This window comes from Propithecus coquereli, unplaced genomic scaffold (assembly GCF_000956105.1).
Source record: "Propithecus coquereli isolate 6110/MARCELLA unplaced genomic scaffold, Pcoq_1.0 Scaffold120, whole genome shotgun sequence".
In the NCBI taxonomy this organism is placed as follows: Eukaryota; Metazoa; Chordata; class Mammalia; order Primates; family Indriidae; genus Propithecus; species Propithecus coquereli.
Genome location: NW_012136081.1, coordinates 5751438 through 5776137, shown reverse-complemented (window position 1 = coordinate 5776137; position 24700 = coordinate 5751438). Strand labels below are relative to the sequence as shown.

At 47.2% G+C, this 24700-nt stretch overlaps 1 protein-coding gene across 1 annotated transcript in view; it reads right to left on the bottom strand.

Annotated features, from left to right (window-relative positions):
* The window catches only part of CHKA (choline kinase alpha), a 72439-nt gene extending 57707 nt beyond the window's left edge, over positions 1 to 14732 (bottom strand). The window contains exon 1 of the mRNA XM_012665644.1: positions 14386 to 14732. Coding sequence (XP_012521098.1) covers positions 14386 to 14711 — 326 coding nt within the window. The 5' untranslated portion in view covers positions 14712 to 14732. The remainder of the gene's footprint in view (positions 1 to 14385) is intronic.
* Between the last annotated feature and the right edge of the window lie 9968 nt (positions 14733 to 24700).

Below are 24700 nucleotides of genomic sequence, written 5' to 3'. Positions count from 1 at the left end.
ACTACTAAGCTATAGTAACCAAAACAGCATGATACTGGCATAAAAACAGACACAAATGAAACAGAATAGAAAACCCAGAAATAAATTCATGCATTTACAGCCAACTGATTTTCAACAAAGGTGCCCAGAACACACACTGGGGAAAGGACAGGAAATTAGTATAGCCATTATGAAAAACAGTATGTAGGGTCCTCAAAAAATTAAAAATACAACTACCATAAAATCCAGCAATCTCATTACTAGGAATATGTCCGAAGGAAATTAAATCAGTATGTCGAAGAGACATCTGCGCTCCCATATTACAACACTATTCATAATAGCAAGATAGGGACTCAATCTAAGTGTCCATCAACAGACAAATAAAGAAAATGTGGTATGATATACACGAAGGAATACTATTCGGCTATTGAAAAGCATGAAATTCTGTCATTTGCAACAACACGGGTGAACCTAGAGGACGTTACGTAAAGTAAAATAAGGTAGGCACAGAAAGACAAATATCAAATGATCTCACTCATATGTGTAATCTAAAAAAGTTGATCTCATAAAAGTTAAGAATAGTGCATACCAGAGTCTGGGAAAGGGAGAAGGGAAGGCAAGATGGGGTGAGGTTGGTCAACAGGTACAATGTTATAGTTAGGTACAAGAAATAAGTTCACATTGTACCCCAGAAATATGTACAATTATTGTGTGTCAATTATGAACATTACAAATAATGTTCTAACGCTTCAGCACTTACATCGAAAACACAGGTTATAAAGATTTCAAAATTCTGATCTAAAGAGCAAATTTCAGAAGGCAAAAAATACAATTTTAACAATTTAGAATGGTGGTTACCTGTGGGCAAATAAAATAAGGAAACCTGAAGCCAATTTAGCAAAATGTTAAGCTTTGATAAAGTTATTTTATTCTTTACTACTTCATACATGTTTGTAATTTTTTTAATAAAGAGAGCTTATTTCACATAAAACTATGGTATCCAATACACAATTACTGGCATACACTATAATCAACTCCTCTTAGAAATCAACTGTCAATTTAGTATACAGATAGAGCTCAGATCACAAGCAGCAAGGAGAAAGGGAACTGGTGAAAGATTACAATGGACCAGTCAGTGATCCTCTTGTCCAATATCCTCTCAGTCACAATGAGGGATATTTTTGTTGAGGTCTATGGAGATCCTCTCTTTGACACAGGTCTCAAAAGATCAGTGACATCTTCAAAAAGTTAAACACTTGAGTTACCACATAACACAATTCCACTCCAAGGTATATACCCAAAAGAAATGAAAGCATATGTCCACACAAAAACTGTACAAAAATGTTTATATTATTATTCATAATAGCTAAAAAGTAGAAATAACCCAAATTTCCATCAACTGAGGAATGATTAAACAAATTGTGCTATATCCATACAATGGAATATTATTCAACCATAAAAAGGAAGGAAGGGCCGGGCGCGGTGGCTCACGCCTGTAATCCTAGCACTCTGGGAGGCTGAGGCGGGTGGATTGTTTGAGGTCAGGAGTTCGAGACCAGCCTGAGCAAGAGCGAGACCCCGTCTCTACTAAAATTAGAAAGAAATTAATTGGACAACTAAAAATATATAGAAAAAATTAGCCGGGCATGGTGGCGCATGCCTGTAGTCCCAGCTACTCGGGAGGCTGAGGCAGTAGAATTGCTTGAGCCCAGGAGTTTGAGGTTGCTGTGAGCTAGGTTGACGTCACGGCACTCTAGCCCGGGCAACTGAGCAAGACTCTGTCTCAAAAAAAAAAAAAAAAAAAGGAAGGAAGTACTAGACATACTACAATGAGGATGAACTTTGAAAGCATTATGCTATGTGAAATAAGCCAGTCACAAAGGGCCACAGATCATATGATTCCATTTATATGAACTGTCCAGAATAGGACAGAGACATTAAGGAGATTAGTACAATAGTTGCCAGGGACTGGAGAGAAGGGGGAATGGGGAGAGACTGCTAATGGGTATGGGGTTTCTTTTTTGGGGTAATAAAAATGTTCTGAAAAGATAGTGGTGATAGCTGTACAACTCTGAATACACTAAAAACCAATGAACTATATAATTTTAAAAGGTGAATTTTATAGTATATTAGTTGAATTATATCTCAATAAAGCTGGTTTTTTAAAAATTTACACCAGCGATAACCTGCCTTAAGTAGTTCATTATAGATTGAATATTAATTTATGTGAACCTATAAATGCCTGTCCATCTCGTAATATTAAGTCCCACGTGTATGATCCATGGCAATCATCGTTTGATTAAAATCTGCTCCCAATTACCAAATATTTCTAATGAAACTGCTAGAGCTTAGGAGAAATCAAGCCCGCAAAAAGACACCTCTGATTTTGGGATCTGGAAAAAAAGAGAAATGTTACTAAAGGCTTAGGAATGAGAAGAGTTACCACGTTTCAAGAAACCTCTCTGTGGTTACACTGTGAGTTTCCAGCTTCCCATCATAACTCTATTTAGAGGCGGCACCAATCTCCTACCTCTGCTACCGGGGTTTCTTTCCTCTGCTCCTGGCCACAGGCTTCCTATGCTTCCCTACGTATCTTTTCATCACCTTTCCTACCTCTCTTCAGGTTTGATGCCAGTAAGAGAGGGTTCTTATAGCCTGTGCCAGTTTGCCAGTTTCCCAGTTCCATCCCCTCAACATACACACATACTCCCTCGCCCCTCCTCAAACACACAAAATACCATCTTCTCCTCCATTCTCTCATTTCCTGGGCTCCAGAATTGAGGAACACAGGCCACTGCAAAATCCGTTCAAGGGAAAACATCGCAGAATAAAGTCAGGAAAGGGAAGGTTGACCCTCGCCATCATTCCCTGCCCTTTGACCTCCTCCTATGTTCTCACCTCCATGTTGTTCATACTTCTTGACTTCTGAAAGTTTTAAAAATTATGCTTTAGTAGTTGTGACCATCTGCACTACAGCATCCACTGAAGTGGCTTCGTAGCACTCTTTATTGCAAAGTTCTAAATTTCACCATTGAGCTGGAAGGCCAAATGAAAACCAAAAAAAATATATATATATATACACACATATATATATTACCTACCCAAAAGACAGGACTGATCAACATGGTCATAGTCATTTGACGTTCTCATCAGAAATTATACTCTTAGGATACTTTTATCCCATATATATACGTATATATATGTGTGTATATATACATATATATATATATATATATATATATATATATATATATACACACACACCTTATAAGCAATGGGTTCTGTTTTTTAAGAGACAGGATCTTGCTCTGTCACCCAGGGTGGAGTACGGTGGTGTGATCATAGCTCACTGTAGCCCCAAACTCCTGGGCTGAAGTGATCCTCCTGCCTCAGCCTCCCAAGTAACTGGGACTACAGGCATGTACCACCATGCCCAACTAATTTTTTTATTTTTTGCAGAGATAGGGTCTTACTCTGTTGTCCAGACTGGTCTTGAACTCCTGGCCTGAAGTGATCCTCCCACCTCAGCCTCCCAAAGTGCCAGGATTACAGGCATGAGCCACCATAGCCGGCCTTCTGCATTGGTATCTAAGAGTGGCTTCAATGTTTTCAAATCTTTATCCACAGAAAGTAACTTTCCAAAATTTTGGGGTAAAATCACCTTAGTCCACAGTGGTTTACTGTGTAATACAGTTTTTATTTTAGCAACACATATTCAGATAGCATTACAAATAAATGGCTTGCATCCTTTATTTGTAGACTTGGCAGGTCTAAAGACGTTATTTCATTTGTTACATTCCACAGTACCCTAAGCAGGAAACATCCATGCTACAGTGATACAACAACCTAGTGGAATTGCCCAAGGTCTTGAAATGTGGCATTTCTAATGTCAAACATCTATATATTTTTAATCATTTGGAAAAGGATTCATATATAGGTAAGTCAGCTGAATGCTCAAGCAGATGATAAGTCTGAAGAACTGTCTGCTCCAGAGAAACCCACAACACAAAGATTTTCATTTGCTAATTAATTAAGACGGAAAGTTACCTGATCTACACCTAACCAACAGTATTTTGCTGCAAAGCAAAAAAGCCACCGAAACCTCTGCAAACCATCTACAGTCGCATGCATCTAGTCCATCACATACAGGGCTCACTTCCCAAGGCTGAGGGCCTGGACCCAGGAGAAAACACAGCAGGCAGCTTAGAAATTTTAAAGAGCATAATCTAAAAGGCAAAATGACTAGAAAGAAAAAAAATTCACAACATAACCAGTGTCTCAGCAGAAAAACGATCCCCAAAGCACTGCAGGGAAATGACAGTATCTATATGTAGTAATGAGAAATAGGGTGTGTTAACCCATGGCCAGGAGAGGCAATTAAAAGAACAGGCTTTGAAGTCCAGCCCAGGTAAAGTGCTGGCTCTGCACAGAATAGCTTTGTGACCTTGGGCAAGTTACCGAATGCCTCCCAAGCCTGTTTTTTCACCATAAAATATGTAGCAGTTTTTGTGGTGATTATATGAGATCCTGTCAGCTGTTCATTATCAGCACCAGCGGCAAAGCAAAGGTTAATCTTTAAGAAGATACCAGAAGGAAGAAAGAATAAAGCTTAGTCTTGAGGCTTCTACTCCAGGCTGCCTCAACCTTGGCGCTGTTGACATTTGGGACTGGATAACTCTTTGCTGAGGGAAGAGGAGGGGGCTGTCCTGTGCACTGCAGGATGTTTAGCAGCAACCTTGCCCTCTACCCACTAGATGCGAGTCGTACCATCACTACATCATGATGTTCAAAAATGTGTCCAGATGTTACCAAATGCTGGAGGGTGTTTGGGAGGGGGGGAATCATCCTTTGAAAACCACTCCTCTACTTTTTTAATGACTCTCTTTGCAGTTTTTATCTATCTACCCTTCCCAAAAATTTGAACACCAATTTATTCTATTCTCTAGCTTGATTTCCAACTCATAACTTTTTCCTTCTTCTATTCAAAGTAATTCCTTCCTCCTGATTCACCTACTTCACTTAACAGTAGTATCCTTTTCCCACTCACCCGGGTTCAACGTCTTCCTCATCTCCAACAGCCCAGCTGTCTTCCTATCTCCCAAATTCTTTCCTCCTTTCCATTCTCACTGCTCCTGTCCAAATAAATGTAAGTCTCCCCACCCCCTTACAGCAAGCAGCCTCCTCTCTGGTCTTCCAGCTTCTTGGGTCTCCTTCCCCTCTAAGCTATCCCCCAGGCCACCCCACAAAGTTCCGTAAATACAAATTTCAAGCCACTATCCTTAACCTCCCAGGAACATGGCATATCTCTGCCTACTCTTTCCACCTCACAGGGTGCAGGAGTACTCCTACTTTCTCACAACGCGTTCACATCCCTTCCCTTCTAGCCCCTGCTGACCTCTCAGGCCTTACTTTTTTAATGGTTTCATCATCAGCTCCTAAGCTACTTCAAACTCAACAAAAGGAGTATTAGCCACACTGAGATGTGTAAGTAAGTTTTGAAAGACATGGACATTACAATCTCACTGTGGAAAGCTAAAAATAAGGGCTGTCCCCAAGCAGTACAGTATTCCATGCCAGCTGACAGAGGACAGGCAGATCCTTTGGGGAGGCTAGGGTGGCTGGCAGGGCTTCACTGGAGGGCATAACAGAAAGCAATGGCATAGATACGGTAGCAAGCAAAGGAAGCACTTATTATTATTACTGTTGTCATTATGTAAATGCCACTTGAATTTCTGGTTTCTGGTCCAACATGTCAGAAGCTTAGAAGTTGCTACTCAATCCTAACAAGTAAAAAGCTGAACTGAAAAATCAACTTTTAGAGAAGTGAGGTGAAAGGGCAAACTGCTGCCTCTAAAATTGAATGGACAGACAGGAAGATACAGAGAATCACAACTTACCATAGCAGGAAGCTCCCCAGGAACCAATGCCAGGGTAGGAAAACCTGAACTGTAACTCATGAACTGCTGGAGGCTCAGTGTGGACAACTCTGAGAGTTAAAAACTCCAGGGGGACCCAGTCATGGGGGAGCCCCACATTTTGGTGAGTTTTACCTCCAGGACGTATTCACTGTCCTTACAATGAATACGAAGAAAATCCCTTCATTCTTCTGGCGGGGGGGGGGAAAGGAACGATTTTTTTTTTTAAATACATTTACCACAGATGACAAATGGACCCCCCTGTTGTAACAAGAGGGAGGAACCCTTTTTAAATATATCAGAGCATTCTGTTCTTCTTAACAAGATCTGCCTTCAGGAGAAATTATTTTGCCAGACACCAACCTACCTGAGGGAACGGAAATATATAATACTAGCCCAGAAGAACAGGCTCACTAAAAAACTGAAACCTAACCACAGGACTACGGGTTCAGCATTCAAAAAGCAATTGATGTAATCCACCGCATCAACAGGCTAAAGAAGAAAAATCACATGATCCTATCAATAGATGCACAAAAAGCATATGACAAAATCCAACACACATTCATAGTAAATAATAAACTCTCAGAAAGTGAGAAATAGAGAGGAACTTCCTCAACTTGATAAAAAACATCTATAAAAAATCTACAACTAACATCATACTTAATGATGAGAAAGTTGAAGCTTTCCCACTATAGAGCCCTGTGCAGTGGCTCATACTGTCATCCTAGCACTAAGGGAGGCCAAGGAGGGAGGATTAGTTGAGCCCAGGAGTTTGAGACCAACTTGAGCAAGAGTGAGACCTCATCTCTATAAAAAATAGAAAAATCAGCTGGGCGTGGTGGTGCACGCCTGTTCCCAGCTACTTCAGGAGGCTGAGGTGGGAGGATCATTTGTGCCTAGGAGTTGAAGGTTGCAGTGAGCTTTCCCACTAAGAACAGGAACAAGGCAAGATGTTCCCTCTCACCACTCTTTTTCAACATCATATTAAAAGTCCTGGCTAATGCAATAAGATAAGAAAAGGAAATAAAAAGTATATAGATTGGGATGGAAGAAATAAAACTGTCCTTGTTCACAGATGACATGATAGTCCATATAGAAAATGAGAAGAAGTGACCAAACAAAACAAAATCTCCTGGAACTAATAAGAGATTATAGCAGGACTGCAGGATACAAGGTTAACATACAAAAGTCAACTGCTTTCCTACATACCAGTAATGAACAAGTGGAATTTGAAATTAAAAACACATTACCGGCTGGGAGTGGTGGTTCATGCCTGTAATCCTAGCACTCTGGGAGGCTGAGGCTGGTGGATCGTTTCAGCTCAGGAGTTCGAGACCAGCCTGAGCAAGAGAGCAAGATCCCGTCTCTACTAAAAATAGAAAGAAATTAGCTGGACAACTACAAATATAGAGAAAAAATTAGCCGGGCATGGTGGCGCATGCCTATAGTCCTGCTACTCGGGAGGCTGAGGCAGAAGGATCGCTTGAGCCCAGGAGTTTGAGGTTGCTGTGAGCTAGGCTGATGCCACGGCACTCTAGCCCGAGCAACAGAGGGAGACTCTGTCTCAAAAAAACAAAAACAAAAAAACACACATTACCCCATTTATACTATCCCCTATAAATGTTCCAAAAATGAAACATTTAGATACAAATCCAACAAAATATGTATAAGATCTGAGGAAAACTACAAATTTTGATTAAAGATATCAAAGAAGAGCTAAACAAATGGAGATTTTCTATGTTCAGGGGTAGGAAGGCTCAATATTGCCAAGATGTCAGTCCTTCCCAACCTTATCTAGAGATTCAATGCAATCCCAATGAAAACCGCTGCAAGTTATTTTGTGGATACCAACAAACTGATTCTGAAGTTTATATGGAGAGGTAAAAGACTCAATAAAGCCAACACAATTTTGAAGGAGAACAAAGTCAGAGGGTCGCTCAACTTCAAGACTTATTACAAAGCTACAGTAATCAAAACAGTGTAGTATTGGCAAAACAATGAACAAATAGATCAATGGAACAAAACAGAGTCCAGAAATATACCCACATAAATATAGTCAAGAGATCTTTGACAAAGGAACAAAGGCAATACAATGAAGCAAAGATAGTCTTTTCAACAAATGGTCCTGGAACAAGTGGATATATACATGCAAAAAAATGAATCTAGACACAGACATTACACCCTTTGCAAAAATTAACTCAAAATGGATCATAAACCTAAATGTAAAATGCAGAACTATAAAACTCCTAGACAATAACATAGGAGAACATCTAGATGATCTTGGGTATGGTGATGATTTTTTATGACTTTTATGGTGATGATATCAAAGACATAGTCTATGAAAGAAATAACTGACAACAAGCTAGACTTCATTAAAATTATGAACTTCTGCTCTGCAAAAGATACTGTCAAAAGAATGAAAAGACAAGTCACAAACAGGGAGAAAATACTTGCAAAAGACACATCTGATAAAGGACTGTTTACCAAAATATATAAAGAACTCTTAAAACCAAGAAAGCAATCTGATTTAAAAATGAGCAAGCTAGGTGCAGTGGTGTACCCCTGTAGTCCCCGCTTCTCAGGAGGCTGAGGCAGGAGGATCACCTGAGCCAGGAGTTCAAGGCTATAGTGCACTATGATTGCACCTGTGAATAGCCACTGCACTCCAGCCCAGGCAACAGCAAGACCTAGTCCCTAAAGACAAAAAAAAAAAAAGGCAAAAGACCTGAATAGACGTCTCAAGACATCTCACCAAGAAAGATATAGATAGCAAAGAAGTATCCGAAAATAATCTCATCATGTCATTAGGGAATTGCAAATTAAAATGAGATACCATTACACATCTACCAGAATGGCCAAAAATCCAGAACTCTGACACCAAATGCTAACGGGGACATGGAGTAACGAAACTCTCATTCACTGCTGGTGGTAATACAAAATGGCTCCAAATTCAGGAAGACAGTTTGGCAGTTTCTTACAAAACTAAACATAACTCTTACTGCACGACCAGCAATTGTACTCCTTGGTACTTACCCAGATGAACTGAAAACTTATATCCACACAAAAACCTACACAAGGATGTTCATAGCAGTTTTACTTATAATTGGCAAAACTTGGAAGCAACGCAGATGTCCTTCAGTAGGTCAATGGATAAACTGTGGTATATCTAAACAACAGAGTATTATTCAGTGCTAAAAACAAGTGAGCTATCAAGCCACAAAAAGACATGGAAGAAACACACATGCATTTTACCAAGTGAAAAAAGCCAAACTGAAAAGACTATATAACGTATGATTCTAACTATGTGACATTCTGGAGAAGGCAAACGTATGGAGACAATAAAAGGATCAGTGGTTATCAGAGGTTAGGAGGGAAGGAGGGATTAACAGACAGTAAGCACAGAGGATTTTTAGGACAGTGAAATTATTCTGTATACTACAGATAGAACCCAACCTATAGCAGTTCAAACTTATGATTTTTCGACTTCACTATGCAGTTTACTATGCAAAAGCAATACACATTCAGTAGAAATCCCACTTCGAGTACCCATACCACCATTCTGCTTTTCACTTTCAGTACAGAATTCAGTATATTATATGAGATATCCAGCATTTTATTATAAAATAGGCTTTGTGCTAGATGATTTTCTCAACTATAGGCTAATAATGTGTAAGCGTTCTGAGCACATTTAAGGTAGGCTAGGCTAAGCTATGATGTTCAGTAGGTTAGGTGTATTAAACGCATTTTTGACTTACGACATTTTCAACTTACGATAGGTTTATCAGGATATAACCCCATTGCAAGTAACCCCATACCATCATAAGTCCAGCAGCATCTGTACAATGGTGGATACAGGTCACTATACAGTTGTCAAAAACCATAGACTATATAACACCAAGCGTAAACCCTGATGTAAATTATGGACACTGAGTGATAAAGTGTCAATGTAGGTTCATCAACTGTAACAAATGTAACTCTCTGGTAGGGGATGTTGATAATGGGGAAGGCTGTGCATGTGTGGGGGGCAGAAGTATATGGGAGCTTTCTGTACTTTCTGCTCAATTTTGCAGTGAACCTAAAACTGCTCTATAAAAATGAAATGTATTAATTTAGAAAGAAAGCAAGCAAGCTACCCAAGGAACCAAATTTTCACAGTAAACAGTAAAAACAAAGTACAAATGAAACTTTCTTGAAAAAGGAAACTAAAGATTATTTCTCTTCTTACATGTAGCATAAATTAAGTTATAAATGGAACTACATACTTATACTTAAAAGCAAATCAAGTAGGGAGTTTTGGCATAATTTTTCCAAAAATTTTATGATGGTGCCATAAGACACAATTCAATTTCTATTTTACTTTTACTGCATAATTTTGCAAAAATATCTGCGGACTTGGTGGTCTTTTTAAGGGCCTCTTTTTATATTTAAATGAATTCTATTTTGCAGGGCCTATAGTATCATTCTCCTCCCCTATTTTCTTTTCACTGTTAAGAGGTCTGTCTGTGAGATGTAACATGTCCACAGATACATGTGAAACTTTTTGACAGTTCTCAAACATTTCTCTCACTAAACTTCATGAACTCTTGCATCTGTCGCAAGATTTGCAACTTCATTTCACAACTGACCGTGACTGTTTAATCATTAATCAGCAATGAGAGTGATAATAAGCCTTTGAATTGATATGCCCAGACAGAAGTTAGCATTGAGCTGTGATGTGTGGGCATGAACAAATTTTCTAAGTGGTTGGTTCATTAATAATAATTTTCATGTTAATGATATTTTTATTTTTCCTTATACTACTCTTAGCTGGAGAGACTCAGATAACGAAATAGTCTATAACAAGGACTCGTGTTCATCACACAGCAAAGAGGCCAATTTAAGGTAAAAATGTTGATTTCTACAAATACTTACCCAATACCTACATACTAGGCACTATTCTAGTGCTGGAGATCCAAAGATGAACATGAAATGCCCTCTAGGAATTCAATTTAACACGAGAGTGGAACGAATAAACACATACACAAATGTGTTAAGTGCTGTGATAGCAAAGCACTTCACTGCATGCATGAAGGGCTAGGGAGGAGACATAGATGGGAAAGAAATTCATTGTCTCTGGTTCTCTCTGAGTTAGGCCTTGAAGGAGGAATTTTAAAAGCAGACACCAAAGGGAAAGGCTGCCAAGCAGAGGGTAGGACCAAAGAAAGGTCTGAGGCCAGGCGCGGTGGCTCACGCCTGTAATCCCAGCACTCTGGGAGGCCGAGGCGGGCGGATTGTTTGAGCTCAGGAGTTCAAAACCAGCCTGAGCAAGAGCGAGACCCCGTCTCTACTAAAAATAGAAAGAAATTAATCGGACAACTAAAAATATATAGAAAAAATTAGCCGGGCATGGTGGCGCATGCCTGTAGTCCCAGCTACTCGGGAGGCTGAGGCAGAAGGATTGCTTGAGCCCAGGAGTTTAAGGTTGCTGGGAGCTAGGATGACGCCACGGCACTCTAGCCCAGGCAACACAGTGAGACTCTGTCTCAAAAAAAAAGAAAGATAACTGAAAATACAAAGCTCATTCGGAAAACGCGGGGTTTGGAGTACCTACCTCGATGTTAGTTGCTTCACTGGGGGAAAGAGTGATTTTAAAACAACAAAAAAGGAACCACCATAAAAAGGTAAACTGGGACCCAAGTTTAGACCAAGCAAACAAGTTTGGATTTGATTCTCTCGCTACAGAAAGCCACGGGAGTAATATTTGAGAAATACCTAGCAACAGGATATAGAATGGATTAGAGGGAATACAAAAAACACAAGGTGATCCACAGACACCTCCTGTTACAGTGTCCAAGCAATGAGGCAGGGATGGGGGGGCTGGTTCTCCTGGCCTTGGAAGTGACAAAGGGAGCAGACAAAGGGGCAGACACAAAAGTAGCTCTTTACCAGGTTTTAGTTACCACTGTGTGTGGAGGAGGGATTTCTAGGGGAATGCAGAGTTAGAAATGATCCTGGGGCTCTGGCCAGGCTGTCAATAATTCAGAGAGAAAGCAGGAGAAGCACATTCTGGGGTGAGGAGGAGGCAAAGGGTTAAATTCGGAACAGGCTGAATGGACTGTTGAGGTGGTGAGGTCTGACAACCCTCTGCAGAGGAACTGGCACTCAGTGAAAAGATGGAGCTCAAGAAATAGATTGGGAAATGTCAATAACATGTGACAGCTGGAGCCACAGTAAATGTAATTGCTTATGAAAGATCACTGAATTTCAACCAAGCAAACAAATCTCTCCCTGGCATCTCCAACTGTCTTGTCTTTTTTTTAAAGCTAGGCATCACCCACTTGTCCATGTCCTAAATCACTTCTTTTCTCTTTATTAAACTCATTCCATTCCATAACTACATTCTATTCCAGATCACAGGACTGAGAAGCAATGCACATCTTGCAATATTAAGTAAAAATGTCCTCCAACCCAAAGGAAAGCTGCGTCTTCCAAGACTACCAACTCCTTGAAAAAAGAAACAAGACATCCTCAGTGCTTTTGTACTGACTAATTTGAGCAAAATGCTCAAGGGTGTCCAAATGTCCTCACAGGCCAAAGGCAAGCACTGGTACAGTAGAGGGGAATACCAGAGACCTGGCACTTCAGGCTTTGAAAGTGATAAACAGCCACTAATCTTGGGTATGTCACTTCTGCAGGTTTTTCACTTTACGACCAATGAGTACATGATGGCCTAGAATGATCACCCTTCTAGCTGAGGTGGCTTATACTTGTAGTCCTAGCAACTGGCACAGGAAGGGGGATGTGGGGTGGGAGGATAGCTTGAGGCCAGGAGTTCTAGACCAGCCTGGGCAACATAGCCAGACCCCATCTCTAAAAAAACTTTTTAAAATTAGCTGGGCATCGTGGTGCAGGCCTATAGTCCCAGCTACTAGGGAAGCTGAGGTGGGAGGACTGCTTGAGCCCTGGAGACAGAGGCTACAACAAGCTATTATCTCACCACTGCACTCCAGCCGGGGCGACAGAGCAAGACCCTATCTCTAAAAAAATAAACACATAAAGTAATTTAATTTAAGAAATATTTTAATTAAAACAAAAAAGTATCATTAGGCAGTTCAGGGACTATCTAAACACTTTTGTTTTTCTTTTCTATGCTTCCTACCAACTGTCTTTTAACTCTCACTCTTAGCTCACAAGCATAACTGTTAAGAGGGGCCTGAAGCACAAACAGGAAGTGAAGCTCAAAGAGTTAATTTTGCTGCATTCGTAGTTCTGGTGAAAGTCTATGGGCACAAGAAAGGAATCAAATGACCAAAATTGGATTTGGCCATTATTGGTGGCAGCCAGCCAGTCAGTTTCTAGATACTGCACTCAACCTGGTCAGCCAATTAAAAGAAAATTAGCAGAAAAAGACTGAACACATTACATTTTTTAAGGTCTAAATAGAAGGATACACACTTGATGTTGACTGGTTAAATCTTGGGAGCAGAGTGACAACAGAAGTCAAGGGGATATTTTTATTTTTCTGTTAAGTCTGAATATGTACACACATACTTTCATAATTCAAATTTAACGTTAAATATTTTTAAGCTTAAAAAAAGGGAAAACAAGGCCGGGCGCGGTGGCACACGCCGTAATCCTAGGAGGCCGAGGCGGGCGGATTGTTTGAGCTAAGGAGTTCGAAACCAGCCTGAGCAAGAGTGAGACCCCGTCTCTACTAAAAACAGAAAGAAATTAATCGGACAACTAAAAATATATAGAAAAAATTAGCCGGGCATGGTGGCGCATGCCTGTAGTCCCAGCTACTCGGGAGGCTGAGGCAGAAGGATTGCTTGAGCCCACGAGTTTGAGGCTGCTGTGAGCTAGGCTGACGCCACGGCACTCTAGCCTGGGCAACACAGTGAGACTCTGTCTCAAAAAAAAAAAAAAAAAAAGGGAAAGCACATTTCTACCTTACTTTATTTTTGGAGCCACGCCTCCCAATTTGGTCTAGTAACATAGCCAAAGATGATGTCTTAGTTTTAGAAGGGATGAGTAAATGTTACCCTTTCACCACTAACAAATGATGACTTTCAGAGGGGAAAGAATCAAATCATGAACTCGAGGAACTAGAAGAAAAAGTTATCAACTCATTTTTTTAAAAGTCAGCCACCACACCCCTCCTTCACTCAAGGGCCTAAACTGCAAAGGGACCCAGTCTCTAAACATACTTTAAGCTTCAATACAAAACGTACGTAGGAAGTGAACGGTATTGTTCTCCCGGAATACACCCGTTTTGTCCTGAAACCGACATTTTTACAAAAGCCTGCCTCGGGGACGGTCTCGGGTGGCCGCGGGGCCCGTTTCGCCGGATTCCGTCCGCATTTCCCGAGGGCTGGAGGAAAGACGGCTTTCGCCGGCCGCGCCCCCGGCCTGGACCCGGCCCCTGCGCCCCACCCGGGCCCCGCCCTCGTCACCTGACCCGCCAGCCCCCCGCCGCGCGACCCTGCAGCCCCGACTCCGCGCAGCCACCGACCTGATGACACTGATGTGGAACTGGTCCTCGCGGAGGCCCCGCCAGGCGCCGGGCAGGAACTCCCTGCACCACAGATAAGCCCTGCGCCGCGTGCGGGGCTCGGGCTGCTCGTCGGCCGCCGGCGGCGGGGGCGGGGGCAGCGGCGGCGGCGGCGGCAACGCGAGCGGCGGCTGCGGGCCGCCCAGCTGCTTGGGCTCTAGGTCGCTGGCGGCGTCGCGCTGCTGTCCCACGCCAGGCGCCGGGGCCGCGCTGCCGCTGCCGCAGCTCAACAGCAGCCCGAGCGGCGAGGGTTCCGCCTCGCCCCCGGTGCAGAACTTGGTCTTCATGCCGGGCAGGCGGCCGAAGAGGCGCGGGCGGCCGCACCGCGAGAGGGCGAGGCTCAGGGTCCGGCCGGGCGCCCTCCTGAGGACGCCGGGCGGGAGGCGAATCGCTGACTGGCCGGCCGGCGGGGTCTGCGCGCGGCGGGCTGCGGGCCGCGGCGGTTGGGGGCGCGCCGAGCGGGCGCGGAGCGGCGGGCGACAGCGGCGGCGGCGCGAGGCTGGTGCTGCTGGCCGCGGCGCTCGCTCCTATACCGCCGCCGCACGCGGAGCGCCGACCGCGTCACAGCCCGCCCTCGCGCTCGCCGCTGATTGGCCGCCGCCCCTGGCCCGGCGCATCACAACCGCCGCCGCCCTCGCCACACCGCCTCCCCATTGGCTGCGGCGCCGGCCCCGCCTCGGGCGCTGCGGCCCTGAGGGCGGGGCGGGGCGTGGAGGCCTGCGCCCCCTGTCGCGGGCATGGAGGAAAGGGGAGCGAGGCTGGGGACTCCGGGACCCCGACAGAGCCAGGCTGGGCCGAATTAGGCGGGGTCGTGAGCCTCAGAGAGGCACTGGGAGCGGGAACTTTCCTTGGACCCCTCGGAAACCCGAGACGTCGGAGGCCTCTGGCAGGGGGCAGACAGGAAACTGGCGTCTGGAGGCCGGCTTCTCTCTCCCCTGATCTTGGGTCAAGGCGGCTCCGCCGGAGCCCCGTGGGTGTGTTTTTGTAACATTTACCGGCGTCAGCTCTGCACTATGCGAGGCGCGTTACGCCCTGTCCAACCCGAGCCGCAGGAATTATTATCCCTGGTTCAGCAACCGAAGCCCGAAAGGGGGAAGAGGTGACTGATTCAAGACCACACGGTCGGCCGTGCCGAGCTGCACAGCCTCCTGCCGCGACCCAGCCCCACTCAGGCCCACTGCAGCCTCAGTTTCCCTGTCCGTGGTGCTGAGGACGCCAGGACCTAGAGGCTTAGGGCGAGAGGCCCAGGGACGACACGGGCGGGCCACCCCCATAGCAGGGCCTCACAGCCGCCCGGAACACGGCCAAAGGTGCCTGCCACCGTGCTTCTGGCTTTGTGGACACTGTCATCTCCCCCCACCCCCAGGAGACAGCCGCGTGACCATGACTAATGCACCTTTGCCCGGGGCTGGGGGCCAAGGGGCCCTACTCTGGTTTGCCACACACTGACCCAACTCCTTCTCCGGCCCCGCCGCCTCAGTCCTTCCTGGAAGCAAGTCCTTCCTGGAAGCAAGTGGGCTACAGATAAATATAAAAATTAAAAATCCTATTTTATGGGACATGAGCTGGGACAAGAGATTTCCCCAGCTGCCAAGGGCTTAGGAAATCCAGTTCCTGGCGCACAGGAAATGGCTCCTGTGCAGGAATTTCACAGTCTGCCAGAAGCAAAATCTCTTAAATAGTGTGTACTTCGCTGAACTTGCTCCAAGAAAAATTACCGTATTAACAAAGGATAAAAATGAAAAGGCTGCTGTGGAGACAGGCCTGGGGAGCTGGGAGAGGCCTAGGCCTCTAGGATGGAGCGCAGCGAGGTGGGAGTCCCACTGCATGTTGAGAAATCAAGGGCTCCCTGGGAAGCCATTTCGATAAGGGAGCCAAGAACTTTGTCTAAAAGTACCCGACCACAGGGAGGTACACCTCGCCAATGGCCTGCCCCAGTGAGAGGCCCTTTGTCCCACTGTCCCCTGACACCAGTCTGGTAATCTCAGAGGAATGTCAGAAATCTGGCGAGGATGAAGGGGCACTACAAGTAAGGAGTGGGCCTCTAAAATTTGAAATAACTCTTTCTGGCATCTGCTGGTTTGGCATGTGAAAACCCAGGGGCATCTTTATGGATTTGAAGTTCCCTGTGGGTTTAGATGTTGCCTCGTTAAAGATGTTGGAAAAGTTTCTGGGGCCCAAACCTTGAAAGAAAAGTGGAATGTGGGATGCGTAGCTATGCTCTGGGACTACTTATGGGGTTAGGGTATGCAAGGACAGAGATTTTAAGCACAAAATGATGCTGCTCCAAGCTTTGATTTCTCTTCCAGGGATCTTGAGTCCTACATTCTAATTTGGGGGAAATCAATGTCATTCATTCTAGAGGATAACCATCACCCCGGCCTTTGAGGAGCTGGAAACGTGGTGGTACAGGCAGTTTCCTGCCTCTGTCTCACTTTTTCTTTCAATAGTCACAGTTCTGCTCACTCGTTCTTGAAGGAGGACTTTGGAGCATTTGAGGAAACACCAGGTGTACAAGATGGAGTTGATTTGTTTCAACCAAGATGGTTTGAGTGCTCAGAGAAGGCTGGTGTCTCAGAATGCAAGGCTGAATTTTAAGGATGTGACTTGGGGCACATCACTCATGTGTCTGGGAGGGGCTTGCCCTCTTTCACCAAACCCTTCTCTCCTGACAGCTTCTCCTCACCCTTAGCCCACTTAGAGGCCACTCTGCCTGGGCCCACCAGGGAGTCTACATGAATGGGGATATTAGCTAAAGCTCCTGCCCTACCAGTGATGTCACAAACCTTATGGAATCCTCACTAGAACTCCTGAGCTCAATTCTCTTATCTCCATTTAATGGATCAGGAAACTGAGGCTTGGAGCGGCTAACAGACCACACAGCTAGTGAATGGTAGAGCCCAGGGCTGGACTCAGGCGCTGGGCAACAGAGCTTGCCCCAGTATCATCCAGAGAGTCCCTGTGACCCTGCAGCCTCCACCACCTGGCTTAGTCACTCAGGGCTTCCAAGTCACTCTCCCAAGAATGGGAATTTTATTGGTCCAGCTTGTCTTGGAAAGCCCTGTCATCCGGCAGTGGCCAGCCCATGAATTGGCACTGCTGAGTCAGGTGTCCAGGCCTGGCGGAGTCAGCTATAACCATGTTGCTGGTACCAAACATGGCGACCTGAGCAGTAGGGGCCGGAGAGAGGGGGGATGCCTTCAAAGGGGTGGCTGTGGCAGGAATTCTGAAGTTAGGTGCAGCTCCCGTGATGCACGTGAGTGTATAACACACATATGTACAAATCCATATTAATACATTTAACACACATGGCCCTTAGATGACCGGAGCCAAGGACTCCTAACCCATGGTCCAACTCAGGTGAGGGGTGTCTGGGGCCTTCCTGCCCAGTGTTCCTTGTCCCCCACACAGGCTTGCGGTTGGTCACATAGTCCCCCTCCACCACCATAAACTGACCTTGGCCGCAGCCGAAGGACCACAGCCCCCACCAGGAGTGCCATATGCAAGTGCCCACTTTGAAGATGGTCCTGTGTGACTCAAGTTCTTTATTCATGTCACAAGCACACCTGCAGACACCTGTCCTCACCCCTGGGGAGCCTGCATTGCACAATGTGGGAAAGCAGCAGCTTTGGAGTCCAGCAGAGTGGGTTCAAATCCTGCCCCCGCCACTTCCTCAGTGTATGCCCTCAAGCAAGCCACTCACCTTCTTTGAGCCTCACTTTCTTTTTAAAGTGTGCCTAACAGCCTACTCGTTAGGGGGTGGATCATGAGGATTAATGAGATAAAGCATAAAAAGTGTTTCCTATGGTGCCTAGCACATAGGAAATATCAGTTATATATATTACACATTTGCTCCCTAAATACTCACAGTCCCTGTGGAAGGTGGAGCAATTATATCTGCTATCGCGTCCATCTGGTAGTTATGGAGACAGACCTGCAGGCTGGGTGACAACTGAAGCCCCTTGGCTGAGGTGAGGGATGAGGCAGGACCCTTTCTTCCCAGGTGTCCTGGCCCCCTGCCCAGGCGTCCGCAGGGTACGCAAGATGTCTCTTGCTGGCCCATCCTCAGCGCGGCCGATCAGGGCCCCCAGCTCAGCATGGGAGTGGGCAATGCCACCCAAAACTGCTGGGGCAGACACGGCGCTTGTCACATAGTAATGCTAAAGTAATAGGTTTTGTAGGGAAGGATACTCAACCGTTCTGTCCACAGAAGTGGAGGGGAGCCTCCCTGATGGGGCATTTGAGCAGGGCTTGTAAAGGCTGCAATGTCGACAGGTGCCCAAGTGCACACAGCTTGCAGAGAAATTCGCTATGGCAGGCACTGGTCCTGGGGAGAGGTTGTTCTATTAAAAATTCTTTTCTTCTGGAGCAAAAGAGAAAATTATCCAAAAGCTCTGTGATTGATACTGAATTCTGAGAGCAGACTCAGAGAGTGTGGGCAACGGGATGGAAGGGGATTGGGGAGGTCCCTCTCCACTCCATTTCCTGCTGACTGGTTCCTCTGCTCTGGCCCGAGCGGCCAGACGAGTGAGTTCCCAGGCTCACTGGGCAGACCAGGGCCCTCCCCAGAGCTCAGAAGGGTCCACCCATGGGCCCCAGTGCCACAACTCCAGCTGCAAGGCCTATTCCAAGAAAGGGCTTTGTGAGGTGGCCTCCCCCAAAATGGAGGGACCCATTGTCAAGCACCTGGAAAAGCTCTGAGCCCTGTACCTGCATCCAGCATCTTTGAAGTTTTCCAGCCAGCAGTGAGGTGAGCGTCATTAGCACCTCCTCCCAGGCGAGAAGGGAGCTTCACCAGAAGGTGAAACCATTTGTCCAAGGCCTGCAGGAACTGGGGACCCCACCCAGGACCCCATCCAGGGGAGCTTTGTCCTTAATGTCTTTCTGCACCAAAAGCACCTTTGGCCCAGGAAGCACTAAACACTTGACACAGTGGCGGTTCCCTCAAGGCTGGAGAAGCAGAGCCCGGGCGGAGCTGTGCTCACCACCCCCTCCCAGGCTGCACCCAGGACCAGGCACTCTAGTTCTGAGACTTAAATTATTGATGAGCACACAGAGAGGCCACTGGGCTGAAACCCTACCTGCTCAAGATTGGGTTACAGCCCCAACTAGCCGAGTGACACGGAGGGAGTTGGGCCTTCGCTGAGTGGCCAAGTTTAGCCCCAGCCCAGGAAGCTCTGCCACCGAGGGGCTGGGCAGGCCCAGCGTCTTCCTAGAGGTCTCTGAGCCTGAGTGTGGTCAGCTCAGCACCCACAGCTGGGGCCTAGGGCCCAGAGGGCTCCCAGGAGCAGGCGAGTAGGATGCCCGTGTGTCCAGTGGATGGGGCAGGTACTCCCCCACCCCATTTGCAGCGAGATTTTTATTATGGGTAAAAATCTGTCTTTGGAGGTCATGCCGCCATCTGCTGTGTGGCCGTAGACAAAGCATCTACCTTTGTAAGCCAAACTTTCTTCGTCACCAAATGGAGATCATTGATCCCACCCTACAGGGTTGTTGGGGAGATTCACTGAAACCAGCAGCGAAAGGGCCAGGCACAAAGCCAGGGCCCCTCGAGGGTGTCTATGCTCTTCTACTTACTGTTAGCTACATTCCCGGAGGCTGGCACAGGGCAGCCATCACCCGCGAGCGTGGCCCTGCGGCAATTCATCCCAAGTGCCAGCAGGAAGGCACATCCTGAAGGAGCTCTGGCAGTGTGCGGAATTCTACCAGGGCCTGGGGCCTTTTCTATTCTTTGAGGCTCCTGGCACTTTCAAAAATAAAGAAATATCTCAACAAGATTACCAAAACTGGGGCATATTCTAAACACTTAAATTGAACAAGCCAATGCTTTTAACATGTGCAGAAGTCCCATTCAAGATAATTTTGCTATTCTCAAGCTAATAGAGGAATTAATTAAAAATAATAATAGTGGTTTATAGAGCACCTTAAGTGGTATGGCGTAAGGAACATCTTTCAAGCCTGACAGTGTATCTCTGTGGTCCTCTGATTATCCTTATTTAGAGATGACATCGTATCCCAATCTGAGGCCCTTGGGGCACATGAGGCCCTGCTGGGGACCCTGTAGTAGACCCTGGGCATCAACCCCATGACTGTCCTCTACTGGAGGTGATCCCTTGGGACCCCAGAGTGCCTTTCCTGTGTCCCCATAGCATGTGTTTCAAGTCAGGCCGTCTAAACTTATTTTCCAAAGTTGGTGAAAACCTGCCTTGTGGTTTTGTGCCATGAGCTTGCATTGCTTTTGAAACACAATACATGCAATTCGTAGAAAGATCCCAGTTGTGATGGGCTGAGAGGCAGTGGGGACCTGGGTCCAGGCACTGCACCCCGTCTGCCCACTGCACTCGGCCCCCATCTCCTCGGTCGGCCCTGGCCCCTGCAGGCTGGACTTCACCTGGTGGTCTTGGGAGGGCCCTCCCTGCTGCAGAGGACCGCTTGTACAGGTGGGTAAGCTGAGGCCCAGGGCACGGGCAGGGCCTATTCCATTCTCTGTTCTCCCAGCCCAGGGTCTGGCTGGGATGCCTCCCCTCCCAGGGGCACTTGCCATCCCTGGCCTGGATGCCAAGAAACCTCTGAGGGGCCCAAGTGCGGTCCTCACCCCCTCTCCTAACTGACAAGCAAGCAGGGGCAGTGGCAGCCCGCAGTCCCACCCCGGCCTGTAGAAGCCACCACAGGTCGGTGGGCCCCACTGGCAGCCCCTCCGTGTGACCTTGACCGGTCCCCGAATTTCTAAGCATTCTCGCCATCTCGCGGGGCAGAGGGGGCCCAGCGGCGGGCGGGGGCGACCTTGGAACATCCTGCTGGGCCCAAGGAAGCAAAGGCCGGACCCTCCTCCCCCAGCGCCACTACCGGCCGAATTCCAAGGCCAGCGGCTGCCCAGCAGGGCAGGAAACCGGCCGGACAGGATTCCAGCGGCCCCCGCCCCCGCGGGAGCCAGGCCGGCCGGGGAGGAGGGGGCGGCGCCCCGGGGGGTTGGCGCGCGCGGCCGGCCTGGGCAGGGAGGGGTCCCCGGCCCCCCAGGTCCCTCTGCGGCGCGGTGGTACCGTGGCCAGCTGCGGGGGGCCTCCCTGCCCTACAAGACCCCCCTCTGGGACCTGGCGGGGAGTCGCCCCTAAGTGTACGCGTTGGGGGCAAGGCTAACGGTTTAACATTTTCCTTCGTCATAACTTGATGGAGCTGCATTTGCAGTTAGAATTTGTATCTGCAATGCTAATAACAATAAACCGCCCCAGGCGCCAGGTGGAGGGGAAGGGAGACCCTTGGCCACCAGCAGCTGGACACAGGGCGAAGGTTCCAGGGCTGATCAGCTTCCCCAACCCCCCACCCCCACCCCAGGCAGGACTAATCCGGTTAGGGCGGATCAGGCAGATCCTCCCCATCAAGACAGGCCTCCGGGCCAGCCAGGGACCCCTGCCAGTCCTCCCAAAGTGCCTGTGGCCTGAGGCTCACCCTCTCCTGCCTGTCAGCCTGTATCTACTCAGCTCCTCTTCCAACTTCACCGCCTGCACAGTGCTCAGCGAATGTGTAAATGAGTGAGTGACTCGTGGGTAAATGGACAGAAGATTCCAGAGGTAGCCTAACGGCGGGCTGCCTGGCTCCAGTCCCAGCACCATTACTGGCAGTTTGACCCTGGACAGGTGATTATTGTCTCTGTGCCTCTATTCCTGGCTTGTAAAATGGGGACCATATTAGTATCTACTGCATTTGATTGTTAAAGGATCAAATGAGTGAAGCGCATGGAACAGAGTGTTACAAGAAACACATAGCCCAAGTGGTAAAAGATTAAACCCATCTTGCTCCGGGCTCCTCTCATCATCTGCGACCTCAACATTCCTCCTGCACGACTCTCACAGCACGTTGCCTCTGTTACCTTGCCGCCCCATCCAGGCCCTCTTCTGCCCTGCGCTGTCCCACCACCAGGATACGGCCCTGACGTCGGTTCAAGCATCCCACCTCAGTCTGCCAACTCCTACGCTTAGGCCTCTCCTCCAGGACCCTCCCGGGCTACAGTCTCCCAACCCCTCTCGCCCTCCACTCACTGGCCTCCCCACTTTCCCCCTCCAGCCTTTTCCCCATGCCCAGTATAGATCCATCCCCTCATAAACACTGCCCCCCCGAACAGAGACTCTGTGAGTACCCCCACTGTCTGCATGCATTCCTCCTTCCCAGGCACACCAAGAGAACACGGTTCCCAGCTCCCCACCCCCTTGTCGTGGTCTAGGACCATGTGACTCGTTATATAGGTCACTCCTCCCTCCTGGAGACCCTCTCTGCCTTCTCTCTTCCCCTGTGTCTAACTAGTGGTAAAGGACGCCAGGAAGAAGCCTGGGCACAATTACTAGTCCCAGGAAGCCTGGGTCCCTGAATCACCACATGGCCACCTGCCCACCGCCTAACAGGCTAACACGCCAGCAGAAGCAATACATGTCCCCTCGGGGCCAGGGAGGTTAAATAGCTGGTATGCCTTCCCCACTTTCTCTTCCCCTTCCACGGTGACCTAGGAAGCTGCAAGATGAAGACAACAGCATCGGAAAAAGGGAGCCTGGATCTCTGTGTTACCACGTGGAGGAGAGATGCCGCACCAGCACCACCTGCAAGGATTTTGTGTACACCAGAAACAGAGCTCGACCCAGGATGACGGGGCAAGACTCTGTCTCTAAAGAAGCCAGTTGGCTCTAGGGGTGAGGTTTGCCAGGCGAATACAGTGGAAGAAGGGAGTGATATGTTAGTCAGTATAGACCAACTGCTGTAACAAATAGCCCCCAAATCTCAGCTGCTGAACACCACAGGCTCTATTTCATCTCTATTCATAGGGGAATAACTGCTCATCTATGAATTCGACTACTCTAGGGACCTCACATAAATGGTCGCACGGTATTTGTTCTTTTGTGTCTGGCTTATTTCACTTCTCATGTTGTAGCACATGTCAGAATTTCCTTCCTTTTTGAGGCTGAATAATACTGTATTTTGTTTATCCATTCATCTGCTGATGGACACTTGCATTGCTTTCACCTTTTGGCTACAGTGAATAATGCTGCTATGAACATGTGTGTGTGCAAACATCTACTCGAGTCCTTGCTTTCATTTTTTCCGGGTATGTACCCAGAAGTGGAATTGCTGGATTACATGGTAATTTGTTGTGTAAGTTTTTGAGGACACACCACCATATTGTTTTCCATGGTGGTGGCATCATTTTTCCAGCAATGCACAAGGGTTCCAGTTTCTCATCAACACTTATTTTCTTTTTCTTTCTTCCTTTATTTTTGAGATAGATTCTCGCTATGTCACCTAGGCTGGAGTGCAGTGGCACGATCATAGCTCACTGCAACCTCAAACACCTGGGCTTGCGATCCTCCTGCCTCAGCCTCCCGAGTATCTGGGACTACATGTGTACGCCACCATGCCCGGCTAATATCTTACAAATTTTTTATAGAAATGGGATCTCACTATGTTGTCCAAGCTGGTCTTAAACTCCTGGTCTTTTTTTTTTTTTTTTTTTTTGGTAGAGATAGGGTCTTGCTGTTGTCCAAGCTGGTCTTAAACTCCTGGACTCATGTGATCTTCCCACCTTGGCCTCTCAAAGTGCTGGGATTATAGATGTGAGCCACCACACCCAGCCTCCTCTTTTTTGGGGTTTTTTTGTTTTCTTTTTAATAATAGCCATCCTATTGTGCTCATTAACCATTTGTATATTCATGAAATAAACATGTAGGCATGACACAGTACCCTTGTCTCTCCTGTCTTTGACTCTCCCTCCATCACCTTGTCCCTGTTTCATCTTAGATGCCACTTGTGATGAGATTTCCCCCTTCATAGATCAACTTGTTTGGGTTTGGAGTGGAGCCCTCCAAGCCCTGTGCTCACACGTCTCAGGTGAGGAGGCTTTGGGGCAGTCTGCCAAGGTTCTACCTCCTTCAGTCACTCCTGCCTTTTCTCCCTCCAGGGAGCAAGTTTCCAGAACTAGGTACCCGTCGCCACGTTCTGCAAGCCCCTGCTGGACCCAGAGGTGCCAACTGGCCAAATCTCTCCTGGGGCTGCTGCATTGGCTTGGGCAGGATTCTTTCTGCCCCCACTGCAGTCCCCAACCCCCAGGCCTCTGACCGGTACCAGTCCATGGCCTGTTAGGGACCAGGCTGCAGAGCTCCACCGCCCTCTCACCCCCATTCGTGGAAAAATTGCCTTCCATGAAACTGGTCCCCGGTGCGGTGCTGAAAAGTTGGGGACCGCTGTGCCCCTGGGAGTCGCTGGTAACCACAACACTGTCTATGAAGAGGCAGGC